The following is a 12126-nucleotide window of genomic DNA, read 5'->3' as shown; positions in this document are numbered from 1 at the left end:
AAATTTCCAGTGTCCTCAGGGAAGTTACTGGAGCAGTTATAGGAGTCTCTCAAGTGTCTCCAGTGTGGCACAATTAGAAATGTCTGTCTTGTTTTTATGAACAATAATTTAGGGTAAAGCCTTTCAAAGCTTTGAATTTGCTAATGAGTCATAACTTTCCCACCTCTTCTTCCTGAGTTGAGTCAGTACACATCTTTGTGCTTCCTGCTTCCCAAAATCCAAAGGCAGGAACTGAGAAAGGGATACTGCTGTTGGAGTTAGGTGAGCTTTATTTAGTGGTAGTTTTATCCCATGAAATCTTTACTTGTGGAGAGGAGATTCCCCAATTGTTAGTTTCAGTCCCAAGATCTTTTTCCTCATCTGTTGAATTTCTGTTGCTTTAGATTAATTGCATAAATAGAAATAAGAGTCTAAAAGTATTTGTTTGTCATTATAATTCTAAAACCAGCACTTAAAAATATTGTACAATATTTAAACATGAAACTGTTATATAAATGGGATTATCTTGTTACTTTTGAAACTCAGTTGACAAGACTGAAAGAGCAGGTGTGCTTTTTTAGGAAATTGCAGCTACTTCTATTCAACATGCTTTCAGTTAATGTCAATAAGAGGTGAGAGTTGCTGTTGTTTCCTTCCATTTTTCTCAAGTCCCTTCATCTTTTGCAAAACTGGGTTTGTTTTTGTGGTTTTTTTTTAAAGCTTTAGATAAGGATTATTTAGCCTACTCTTTTTGGAACTTCTAAATTAGTTTTTTATATTTACTTAATTTATAAACCCCACATAAGAATGAAAAAAAATTGATAAGCCTGTGAATACTGAAACTCAGCACCCAGCCATGTAAATGGAGGCCATGAGCTTTTCTTCTTAAAAGAAGTTTTAAGATAGATACTCAATTTTTTACTGCATGTTTGAGAATATACCTAATCTCATATTTGAAAATGGATGAAGCTGAATGAAATACTATTTACTTTCCTAGGTGGGATGATATGATTGTTTGCTGTTTATGTATTAGGCAGGAAGAAGACACTTTTTTTCTATAGAAATTTGCTGTAGAGATTAAACCAACCTGATTTAAATGTATAACTTCTCTAATAGAATTTAACAACCCAAATGCTTGTAGTTGATCATGAGTCCCTGCCCACGGCTGAGGGATTGAAACTACACCATCTTTAAGGCCCCTTCCAACCCAAACCATGCTGTGATTGATTCTATGATTGTATATTGCATTATGCCCAACTCTTGCTGAATTCAGGATTAAAGCTGACTGTATGAAGTTGAATTTCTGTACAGAGAAAAAATCCTGTGTTTAGAAAATAAACTACTGTGTGAAGTGCTATGAAGTACATAGAGACTGCTATGCAAAAATATCTGAAAGTATGACTTGACTGTGGTGTGGGTGGGAAGGATTGTAGAAATATAGAAAGCAGTGGTTTTGAAATTGTATTTGGAAAAAATAATTGCAAGTAATAATATAACAATATTAAAATAATTTGAAAGAGATCATGAATTAAACCTGGACTCAGAAGAACTGAAAAGGTTTGTATTGTTAGTAAGAAAAATGCAAGCAGGCAAAACCTGTGTTTTATTTACCATCAGATACATTCTAAAGGAGGGAGAGGAATATTCAATATCTCTCAAGTAGTCATTATTCCATTTCAAAGATTTTTGTTTTTGCAGAAGAGTACAGGTGGTCCTATAGAGTGATTCATGTATCATGTCAGTGAGTTTTTGCACAGGAGCAAGAGGCTGAGCCATAAGTACAGGTGGCAGGATGCAGTGCAGATTTGTGAGTGTTCATCATTCCTTATAAAATAATCGGAGCACTTTTTGCAAACTGTGTGCCTTGAAAAGCTGAGCTGCAGGGCACACTTTTCTATTAGAAGACCCAATGAGGTAGTGCAGGTTTTGTTAATTTTTTACTTTTTGGAAACTTGAATCAAATATGGTTTAGACTGCAGGTAAAGGTATTTGATCTTTTTAGATGGCTGTGAGAATGAGTTCACTGTGTTTATCAGTCAAACTATTTATTGTCAGCCAAACCTCAATATCAATTTATTTTCATGCTATCCCTTTCAGTTTTGCAGGAGAAACTACTCCTATGCACGGTTTTGTACCTTTACTGAAGTGCCTAAATTAGATTAAACGACCTAAGAACTCCTTGAAGCTGCTAAAAGACAGACTGACCTCACCAAGCGATTAAAGAAAAAGAATTCCTTTCCTTCACAAGTCCACCCTGGATCATTGATACCAGGGTGCTAAAAAGCAAAGCCATTTACAGTACATTACAGTGTGTAGATATATCGCAGCTATTGTTCAGCTGCTATTCCAGTGACAATTAGATTTAGGTGCTGGAAAAATATCACCATTCAGCAAAAGAGGGACCTGAAACAGTGATATATATGACAATTTTGTTTTATTATGTAAGATATTAAACACTGTCAGCGATATATTTTTAAGACTTCAGAAACCTGAAACTTAATTGCAACTTCTATCCTAATGTAATATGACTCCAAAGTCTATTGCTTTTAAATACTAGCTGCTCAAAATGAGTTATTTGGATAGCAAAATGTTTAATCTTTTTAGTCACCATAAATGTCAACTATAGGATTAAAGGATTTAAATGGTCATGTTTTTAAAACCTAAAGCTTGAGTAGTTTAAACCTACCTGTCTGAAGCAGGGGAAGGATAGATACCTAAGATCACTTTTGATTTTCCACTACCTGTGCCTTATTGATGAGCTGATTTTTGACTATTAAGTAGGCAAGTGAACCTCGAGAACTGAATCCACTTGCTTTGCAGGCTATTTACACAAAGCTATGAAATAATGTATTAGTGACTTTGTGATCTCCCAACGAGCAAATTAATTACCATTCAGTGACATGTCAAGCACTGTCTCTCAAAATCGGAGGCACATATTAGAATTAGTGTTTTATGTTTCCTGGCTGCAGTGCAATATGTGCTCTAATTGTTGTCATGACAGATCCTTTTTTGTTATGCAAAAACGTGGCCACCTGCAGTGTCTGCCTGATTTCAGTGGGTAACTTCTGTAAGCAGTGTACAGTGCCAGTATGTTCTGGATAATTTTGTGGCCTTGAGCTAAGCACATAACCTTCTGCCAGAATTGGTTTTTTTTTCTTTTTTTTTTTAACCCTCTGTATTATAAGAACAATACCACCTACCCACCTCACAGGCATGTTGGGCAGATTAATTAGTTTATGTTTGCAAAATGCTTTGAAGATGAAAAGCACTGTAAGTGCTAAGTAGTATTAAAATCTCATGTTGCTACACTAGTTACTTAAAGCAATAATAAGAAGTTAATTGGTTTTCAGGTTCCAGGTGATAAGAATCTGTTGACTTTTAAAGTTATTCTATTAGCTACAAAGTGGTACCAAGAAAAACATTTCTCTTTTATTTGATTAGAAGTATATTTAGCTCACACTCAGTGATATGCACACATGCTCTAAGGTATTCATCTAGTTGAAATTGGCCCCTTGTGGGTCATGGCCTGTGTATGAGCTACAGATCCAGAGACAAAGGGCGGTTGTGATTCTCCAGGGAGAAATCAACCTTGGTTATTGGCAGTAGACTGCTTGATCAGGCATTTCTACACAGCTAGTACAGGTCCACAGAGTAAAAACCTTGTCTTCCAATAGTCCAGTTGCAAAATAGGAGAGTTAAGTTCTTAATCATAATGATTAAGGATTTATAAGATGAGTCAGGGGTCTTCACAAGGATTTTCAACCTCATGGAAAGGAAGATACTGTAGAAGGTCTGTAATCCTCTTATATCTTTCCATAGATCATATACTGAGATGTATGAGATGCTTCTGATGCTTCTGTTCATAATAAAAGCTAAACTGAGGACTAGGGAGATGAATGGATCACATGCATGGCTATGAAAGATGACTTCAGCATGTTAACATCTATGGAGAGAATAAAGCCAGAAATGTGTGCGGTTAGAGATGGGGTGAGGGCAGAATGAGAGAGGCTGAAGAGTCCTGTCTCTGCTGTCTGTTGATTTAGTGCTTAGGGCTGAGATTCAGGGCTGGAGGCCAAGCTGTGAGTGATTGCTTATTCCATCACTGGCAAATAAATGCGTAAAGTGAAGCAGAGATGTAAAATAGGAGTTATTCCTCAGAAAGTTCCATGATACTTTCTGAAATTAGTTTTTAAAGTGTCACAACTTACTGGCTTGAGAGACAGTACTCTTTGTTACAGAGCTTATTAAAGCCAATTGAGGAAATGGCAAAGCCAAGGGAACACATTTGCTTCAAGCTTTGTTTTTCTGCTTCTTTGTTTTGCAGTGCCGTAAATATCTCTGAGTCATAAATACTTCTTGTTTTCAGCATAATGGACATTTTGCTAGAACATCCAAATTAAGACACTGCTACACTACATTTATTATGGGGGTTTACATAGTGGAAAACCTCTTGAGGGGTTGTGACGTGTAGAACGATAGAGGGAATAAGAGGTTTTCATTTCTGCAGAAGTTTTTGTGTCTGTATTCTGTGTTGTTGCTTGCATTTATCTACAGTAATAGTCTGAGCACCTCACTCTGTCCATGCATTGAAGAGTCAATTCCCGTACATGTGGGATACTTCTGTATGAAATTCCAAAAATTGAAATGCATAGGCTACTTTGAATAGGTGTGCTGGGTTTTTCCTTTGTACCAGTTCATAGGTTGTAGAACTAATCAAGTTTTCTACTATGCAGAGGGTCTATCTGCTCGCTTGTGGAGGTGGACATGCTTTCCCTCATGAAGGGCATAAATAACTGTGGAGTTTTCTCTCCTCCCACTATGGAGGAATAGCAGTAAGCCTGAGCTCTACTTGGAGTGCTTCTCTTCTTGCTGCCTCCTTCCTCCTCACCTTCTTTCCCCATTTCAAGCTGAACATCATGTTATTAGCATTGTGCTGACCCTAATGTGGCAGTTCATACCTGTGAGATCTGTGGTTGTAGGCTATTTGCATACTGGATATCCATCATCTCTACATTGCTTACTCTTGGGTCGTATTTTCTTCGCATCTATCAAATTTACACTTTATTCTTGTCTTGTAATAAATGGATGCTAGGATGTTGATGATTTGGTCTCACAATGCAAAGATTAAGACAGAGACCTAAAATGTCTATACTGTCATTCTGCTCATGATCAAGACTTTGTGTTCTTTGCCACTCATGGAGTTGTATTTCTTTTCTAATTCCACAAATCCCTTTTTGTTTCCCTCTTGCAGCCCATGATCAAGACAGCTGTGTTACTTTCTCTTAATTTAGTTTATGTATTATGTAATTGTAGTAATAAAATCAAATTTTTATATAAAATCCCCAAATGTGGAATCATAATGTTTAAATTATTAATTCCCTTATTGGAACATGTTTTCTGTAGCTTCGAAGCTTTGAACTGTGCAATTCTGAAATTATCTTTGGCTGACTTTAATCTTACTCCGCAGTAACTTCAGCAGGGCTGACAAACAATCTTTATCCTTATACTGGTTTAAGAAGTGTTTCTTATGTTCTAGTCTGTGGATTAATACTGAAGATCCCCTGCCACCTCAAGCCTAACAGGGAATAAAGTTATGAGTTTCCCATTCTGCACTGAAAAACCAGTGGCAAGATGATGCTGTTTTATTCACATCAATTCTTCTGTATATCAAAAATTAAAAAGGCTTTCTTTCCCAGGCTATCTTTTTAATCAGTGTCTCCTTGTGATTCTATAGTAATAAAAATACATGGCTGGTTTAAATAACAGGTTTAAAATACTTTAATTCTCACAAATATATGTATGCACTTTGTTTTTCCCCAAGAATTGACTTGGGTTTTGAGTCTTGCATAAAGCTCTTCTATCAAGAGTTGCACAGTAAATACCACTCAGAGAACTTACAGTATCTGTCACTAACCTTTTCAGGAGTTGCCAAGACCATGACTTCTGGCCCCAAATGCTTTTTTAAGTCTATGAGGAATGGGAGAACTGTGTGGTTAATATTTTTGGAGAATAACGAGCATTTGAAAACTATACGCACACTCGATGAGATTTAATATATTTTAATGCGCCTTATTATTAGGTAGTTTGCTGGATATATTAAAGAAACAAATGTCTTTCATACGAATCTTACACTTGGAGCTCCACTCCAAGGCACATGATGACAAGCAAAGGAGGTGAAGATGGAAGAGTGAGTAGAGCAGAAAGGTCAAGAAAGAGAGATTAAGAGGGGACAAGGAAGATGGTTGTGATGAGTGAAAAGGAAAACAGGAATTAAGAGCAAGAGGAAACCTGATACAGTGGATTAGGATGGTTTAAATTTCACAGATAATTTTCTCAAAAGCAAAAGAAAAAAATCAGTCTGAAGTAATAACAACAAAATACTACACCAAATCAGAAAGAAAACATTGACATGGCAAAGTTCATTGTTTGTCATTCTTCACTGCAATTTCTTGCATCCTAGCAAACAGAATTCTGCAAGTGCAACTTTTTTTAGTACGCTTAACTAAATATATTGTGAAGTTTGTGTGATAGAATGGATGTGTGACATTCTCTGTTTTGTATAATTGCATTCTACCTACCTCACATTCTCACTTCTGGATGCAGCATTTGTACACTTCTTGTTAGAGTTTTCTAGAGCATCTGAGGTATCAGTTTCGCTATTTTTCAAAAAAAAAAAAAAAAAAAGAATCTTCATCCTTTCATTTCCAGCAAATTTGTAATCCTACTATACATTTATTTCCATTTCTCTGTCCTTCTTCTCAAGACCTTTCCTTACAAAGGACCTCACTGTAAGTGTGTCACACTGTATTTGCCCCAGTAAATGGAAAGTAACATTTACAAAGTAGTTACATATTTTCCCTTAAGAAATCAGCTAGATTTTGCATTTGAAAGACGATGGTTCTTGCTAAACCAGTCCAGCTCTTCTTTGGTGATCTAGGAAGATGATGTCTACCCCATATTCTTATTGGTCCTGTAGTGACTACTTAATACCCTGCAAATAAAAGGGTCAGTTTTGCTGCCTACTATCATATAAAAAGAAGCTGCTTTTTGCATTATGACTAGTATGTAATTGAACACTGTATTTTTCAGGAATTAGTAAAGTAAACAGACTAGCTAGTTTGCATTTAACAGAGCCATTCCTTTATACTTGTCATGGATATGAGTTAGGATGGCAACGTACTGCTGAATTAGGTCAGTAGTGTTGAGCTCTTGGTTGTACAGACATGATGAAGCACTTTAAATATGGTACAGCTGTGTTCTGGCTTGTGGTTCATAGAAAGTGTTTGGAGGTATTGAGAAAGAGCTCTGCATCAAGAGCTTCAACAGGAAAAACATATCCCCTATAGAGTCTCTAAATATGAAACTAAAGGAAATAAGTACTTTGCCCATATCAGAATGGCAGAAAGCAATATGGTCCTGCAAGAGCCAAACTAAACAGAATTTTGAGTATGTACTTGGATAGGTTTGGGACCTCTGCCTTTTTGGTGCTGTCTGTCCTGTTAGGACAAGACTAAAGTCAGCAAAGGCACTAAAACTATTATTCCTCAGGTTTAAAAGCTAGGGGAGTGGGTGTATTTTTATGCTAACTAGGCAGGTGCTTGGGAGGCTTTTCAGGTTTATATTTGTCTTTCTCTCTTTTTCAAAATAGTCTCTTGTTGCTAAAACCTGACTTGTCAACTCATCAGGGGTTAATGAATTAGTAAGGACAGTGCTGATGTCTGGAGATGCTGACAAATTTTCTTTTGGCAATTTTTTTGTTCATTCCTTCTGTTCGTTTCTTTCACCTTTCCACGGTTTTTAAGATAACATCTCTGTGCATATATTTAGTATAGATCCAACTTTGAGCAAGGACTGATAACTGCAGAAACACGGGATCTTTTCTTTTGGTTAGTGGCACAAGTGCAGCAGCTTTCAGTTTAATGCCAGCTTTTAACTTGTGACTTTCTAAAGTAATAGGTCATTTCTGAATATATCAAACTTGCTTATAGCAGTATTTCATTAAACTGAAAAAAAAATCCCTTCCATTTCTAGACAATATAACCATTGTGATTCTGGCAGAGAAATATATATATAATCTTTTAAGAATAATAATTTTAAATATTGACTATATATAAGTATGTTGCTATCTGTACCAAAAAGTATGTATTTAACCAATCCTATGTGGATCATTGCTTACACAGAGAGTAGTTGCAACATAACAGATAGACTTGTATGGTTACTGTTGGCAAATGCTGTGCTTTTAGAAGTGATTGCTGCAGAAGCTTCTGAAAATTTTTTATAGAGGTATTAATTAATTTTGTTCTTTTCTACTCAAATGGAGGATGTCAGCAGTCCTTCCAGTAGCTATTAACTGATATTCCTAGACAAGAGAAATGTAGCATCTAATGGTTGAGTGGTGGTAAACAGTATTATTGTCAGTTTTTAAAATGTAGCTTCATGGCACATTGTCTCAAATAGTCCAAAATCCTCAAAGGTGTCTCCAGAACAAGTCTCCTTGAAATGTTGTGTCTAATTTTGTTTCATACTTTTTTAAAGGAAAGGAGAAAACTCAGAAAGCATTATACCTATCTGTTTATTCTGTGCCTACATTTTCTTCTCAGGAATTAGCTCATTACAGTGACCAAGCTGGTTTTAGGTCTTTATTAACTCTTGAGGCACTTACTGTCAGTGGGAGAAATTGCGAATGTGTGTATAGTATAAGAAACTGATGATTAAATCCCTAACGTGGAAGTCATTCTGGGACGGTTAATTAGAAAATCTACAAACACAAAAAGAACATCCTCTCTTCAAGCTCTTTTTTCCCCCCACTAAGCTCCTACAACCTCCTTTTCAGCTTTTATTTTGATTTCATAGCATTGTTCATTATCAGGTAAAAGCTCCCAAGTAGTCTGCTACCCACTAGGTCTGGGTCCCAGCTGTGTTCAGCTTCCCCTGCATCTTGGAAGATTTCCTGTTTTCATTGTTCAGATATCCTATGGTGATGTAAAATTTTTCTATTACATATATATAATTTCCTTTGGGATATAAATTCTTACACAAATAAATGTTTTTGTTTTACCATGTCAACTTTTCATTTTGGCTTTTGTGGATTGTTTGGGGTTTTTTTTGTTTTGTTTTTTCATTTGTGTAGGCAACTTACATGGAGTACAATCCTCTTAGTGAAGCTCTTAGGAAAGCTTTAATTCAGAAGATTATGTAGCCTGATGATTCTAAAGCTGTTACAGCGTTTCTGGGATATGTTGTAAAACTTCTCAGTGTAGTGAAAAACTCTAATATATTGAATGGGATGAGAGAACAGTATTCAAAACCCGTTCCCTTTTCTGTTTTGACCCTATGACATGCAATCTTGGGGGGGGAAGGGGAGTTTAACATTCATAAGAGGGTGGAAAAAAGAAGAAAATATTTTATGTGGAGGTAGGCTGTTGTAAACTTAAAGTGAAAAATAAAATACATTAATAGATGGTAGGTGATACGTTGTGCCTGAGACCGACTCACCTAGAAAGATCAAGGAAGATGTTAGACAATGCCTGAAGTAGTTTCTCTTAAAAATAAGTGTTTAAGAGGAAATTAAGAGTGTGTGTGTGGGGAATAGTCTCTTCAAATCACTGTGCCTGCACAGATATCTCCATGAGTGCACAGAGGCTGTTTTCGCAGTGAGAGGAGCCTGGGTTGTGTGGTGCAGGCTGGCAGAAGAGCTGCAGGTTGTGATGCTCACCCGCTGCAGCTGGTCCTGTTGTAGCTCAAGAGGCACTTTTTGTTTCTGTCTGCATCATTCCTTGCCTTCACATCTCAGCACTGTGAGGTTTTGGGGACCACAGGAATAACAGCTTGTAGCATTGAAGTCAGCAGCATTTTTGTTACTGGTTCAAGTAACCTTGTTTTTGGTAGAAAATACCTCTTTCCTTTCTTTTTTGCTTCTATAGTCCCCTTTTTTTAGAACAAATGAGATGCTGCTGTGCGATTGTATATACACCTTAGCCCCTGCATAAGTATAGAGACACCTGTATACATGCACTCATGCACATAGGCTTCTCCTGTATTTGTATCTGACTTGAAGGCAACTGTTTGAAAATGTAGATTCACATAATAATGTACTGAACACATAAACTACTGTTTTAGACTGTCACCCTTAGCATACATATATCAAAATGCAAAATAATAATAAGCATATTAGACACTTTACTACTTTCAGCTCTGACCCTATTACCACTGGGCGGTTTGTTTGGCCTGTTTCCTTTGCTGATTAGTTTCAGCTCTCATAAAACCTGAAAATTCACATGGCATGACAGCTTGAAAAAATTGTAAGATACTCTCAGTGTGCATGGTAATCTCCTTTCTTATACACTTCATACTGTTCAGACATAGTCATAGATATGCTTACTCCTTTATATTTACCTCCACAGCTATATTTTCATTAAAATAATACATTCACATCTGCATAATAAATAGTTAGATTTTTACCTAATTGTAGTAACTGATTTTTATTATTTATGAAAGTCATCATCAGAATTCTTTTATGGTTCTGACTGCTAAGAAACTTATAGCAACAACTTCATGTGACCACAGCAATAAAATAATAGATCACTTAAAAGAACTCTGTGACCAGTGCATTAACGCTTGATATTTCAGAATTATTTTCATTTCTGTATTCACCCTTCTGCAATTCTATTACTTTCTCATTGATATGATTCTGTTCTTGCCATATTATAAGCTTTAATTATCCTGCTACTGTGTTTTTGTGTTAAGTGACTAATTTTGGAGAAATTAGGATGCTTGTCAGATTGAAAGATTGAATATATGTCCTAATTTGTTTTCAGAGCTATGAAATAATTGTGGGCTAGGGTGGAAAAGCATTATGGATATAGGCATGCAAAGGAGCTTGCCAAGTGTCTATATATCATAAAATGTCTTAAATTTACAGACATAAAAGTAAGATGAAGACACAGCCATTAAAAAGGCAGTCATTTTTGAGTGTCGCGTAATTTAGACACTCTAAGTTATTGAAGTGTCACAAGTTTATTGCACCTAATTTATTAATACAGTCATTTGGGATTCACTTATGTCTCTTGCTCTGCCCCAAAACAGAGGCTTAAAGTCTGTTAAAATGCATAGACTCTGCTTCAGCAGTAAAAGTGAAAAATGCTTCTCAAAATATGGTGACACAAAAAAATAACTTTACTGTAGTACTTGCAGGTAACAGGTGGCCATGTTCCTGTCTATTTGTATTTGAGTATTAAAGTATGGCAGAGAGATCAAATAACCAACTGAGTTTGGTTCCCATTTAGCTTTCCCGTTGTCACATTAGAGGACATCTGCATGGGCAAAATAGCCTGGTGCTTTTGCCTCTAACCAGTGTAAACAACAACAACAGAAAAAACCCCAACTTCAAAACCAACCAACTAAAATTCCTGACAATTACCCTGTTAAATGTTCTGGAAGATAATTTAAAAAAAAAAAAAAAAAAAGAAAAAAGTTTATAATTTATATTTAATCCTTTCATGTACTGAATTGGCTTTTCTTACTTAACAGGTTCTGTTTTGTTTATTTGCTACCCAGGAGCACTTTTGATGTGTTTAAGCAGTTGACAAAACAGTGCTGAAGTTTACTATGAATGAAAACGGGCACCTCAGAGAGCTGGAGACAAAAGAATCCTCTTGATTGTAATACAGAGTTTTGACTAAACACCTTATGTGATATCTGAGACAATTATACACATGAAGAGTTTTAACTTTTAGATTCTTTAAAACAAAATAATTAAAAAATTCTCACCTTTTGTTATCTTTTTTTCCCCTAATCAGGACAGAATTTTACCCTAAGGCAGTTAGGAGTTTGTGAACCAGCAGCTCGTCGAGGACTGGCATTTTGTGCGGAAATGGGGCTCCCCCACAGAGGTTACTCTATCAGTGCAGGGTCAGATGCTGATACTGAAAATGAAGGAGTGATGTCTCCAGAGCATGCCATGAGACTTTGGGGCAGGGGGGTCAAATCAGGGCGCAGTTCCTGTCTGTCGAGCCGTTCCAACTCAGCCCTCACTCTGACTGATACCGAACATGAAAACAAGTCCGACAGTGAAAATGGTAAGTTCTTACGCATATGCCCCTATATGAATTAATGTTTTATTGCTGTTTTGGTTGACACCCAGTAATT

At 36.3% G+C, this 12126-nt stretch overlaps 1 protein-coding gene across 4 annotated transcripts in view; it reads left to right on the top strand.

The window, feature by feature from the left end:
* TENM3 (teneurin transmembrane protein 3) overlaps positions 1 to 12126 on the top strand; it is an 869819-nt gene that overhangs the window by 556554 nt on the left and 301139 nt on the right. For all 4 annotated transcript variants that reach the window (XM_027879901.1, XM_027879899.1, XM_027879900.1 and 1 more), the window contains one exon: positions 11778 to 12056. In XM_027879901.1, coding sequence (XP_027735702.1) covers positions 11778 to 12056 — 279 coding nt within the window. The remainder of the gene's footprint in view (positions 1 to 11777; positions 12057 to 12126) is intronic.

This window comes from Empidonax traillii, unplaced genomic scaffold (genome assembly GCF_003031625.1).
Source record: "Empidonax traillii isolate 1590-97213 ecotype Southwest subspecies unplaced genomic scaffold, ASM303162v1 scaffold60:size2069287, whole genome shotgun sequence".
NCBI classification, from domain to species: Eukaryota; Metazoa; Chordata; class Aves; order Passeriformes; family Tyrannidae; genus Empidonax; species Empidonax traillii.
This window is presented reverse-complemented; position numbering and strand designations above follow the sequence as displayed.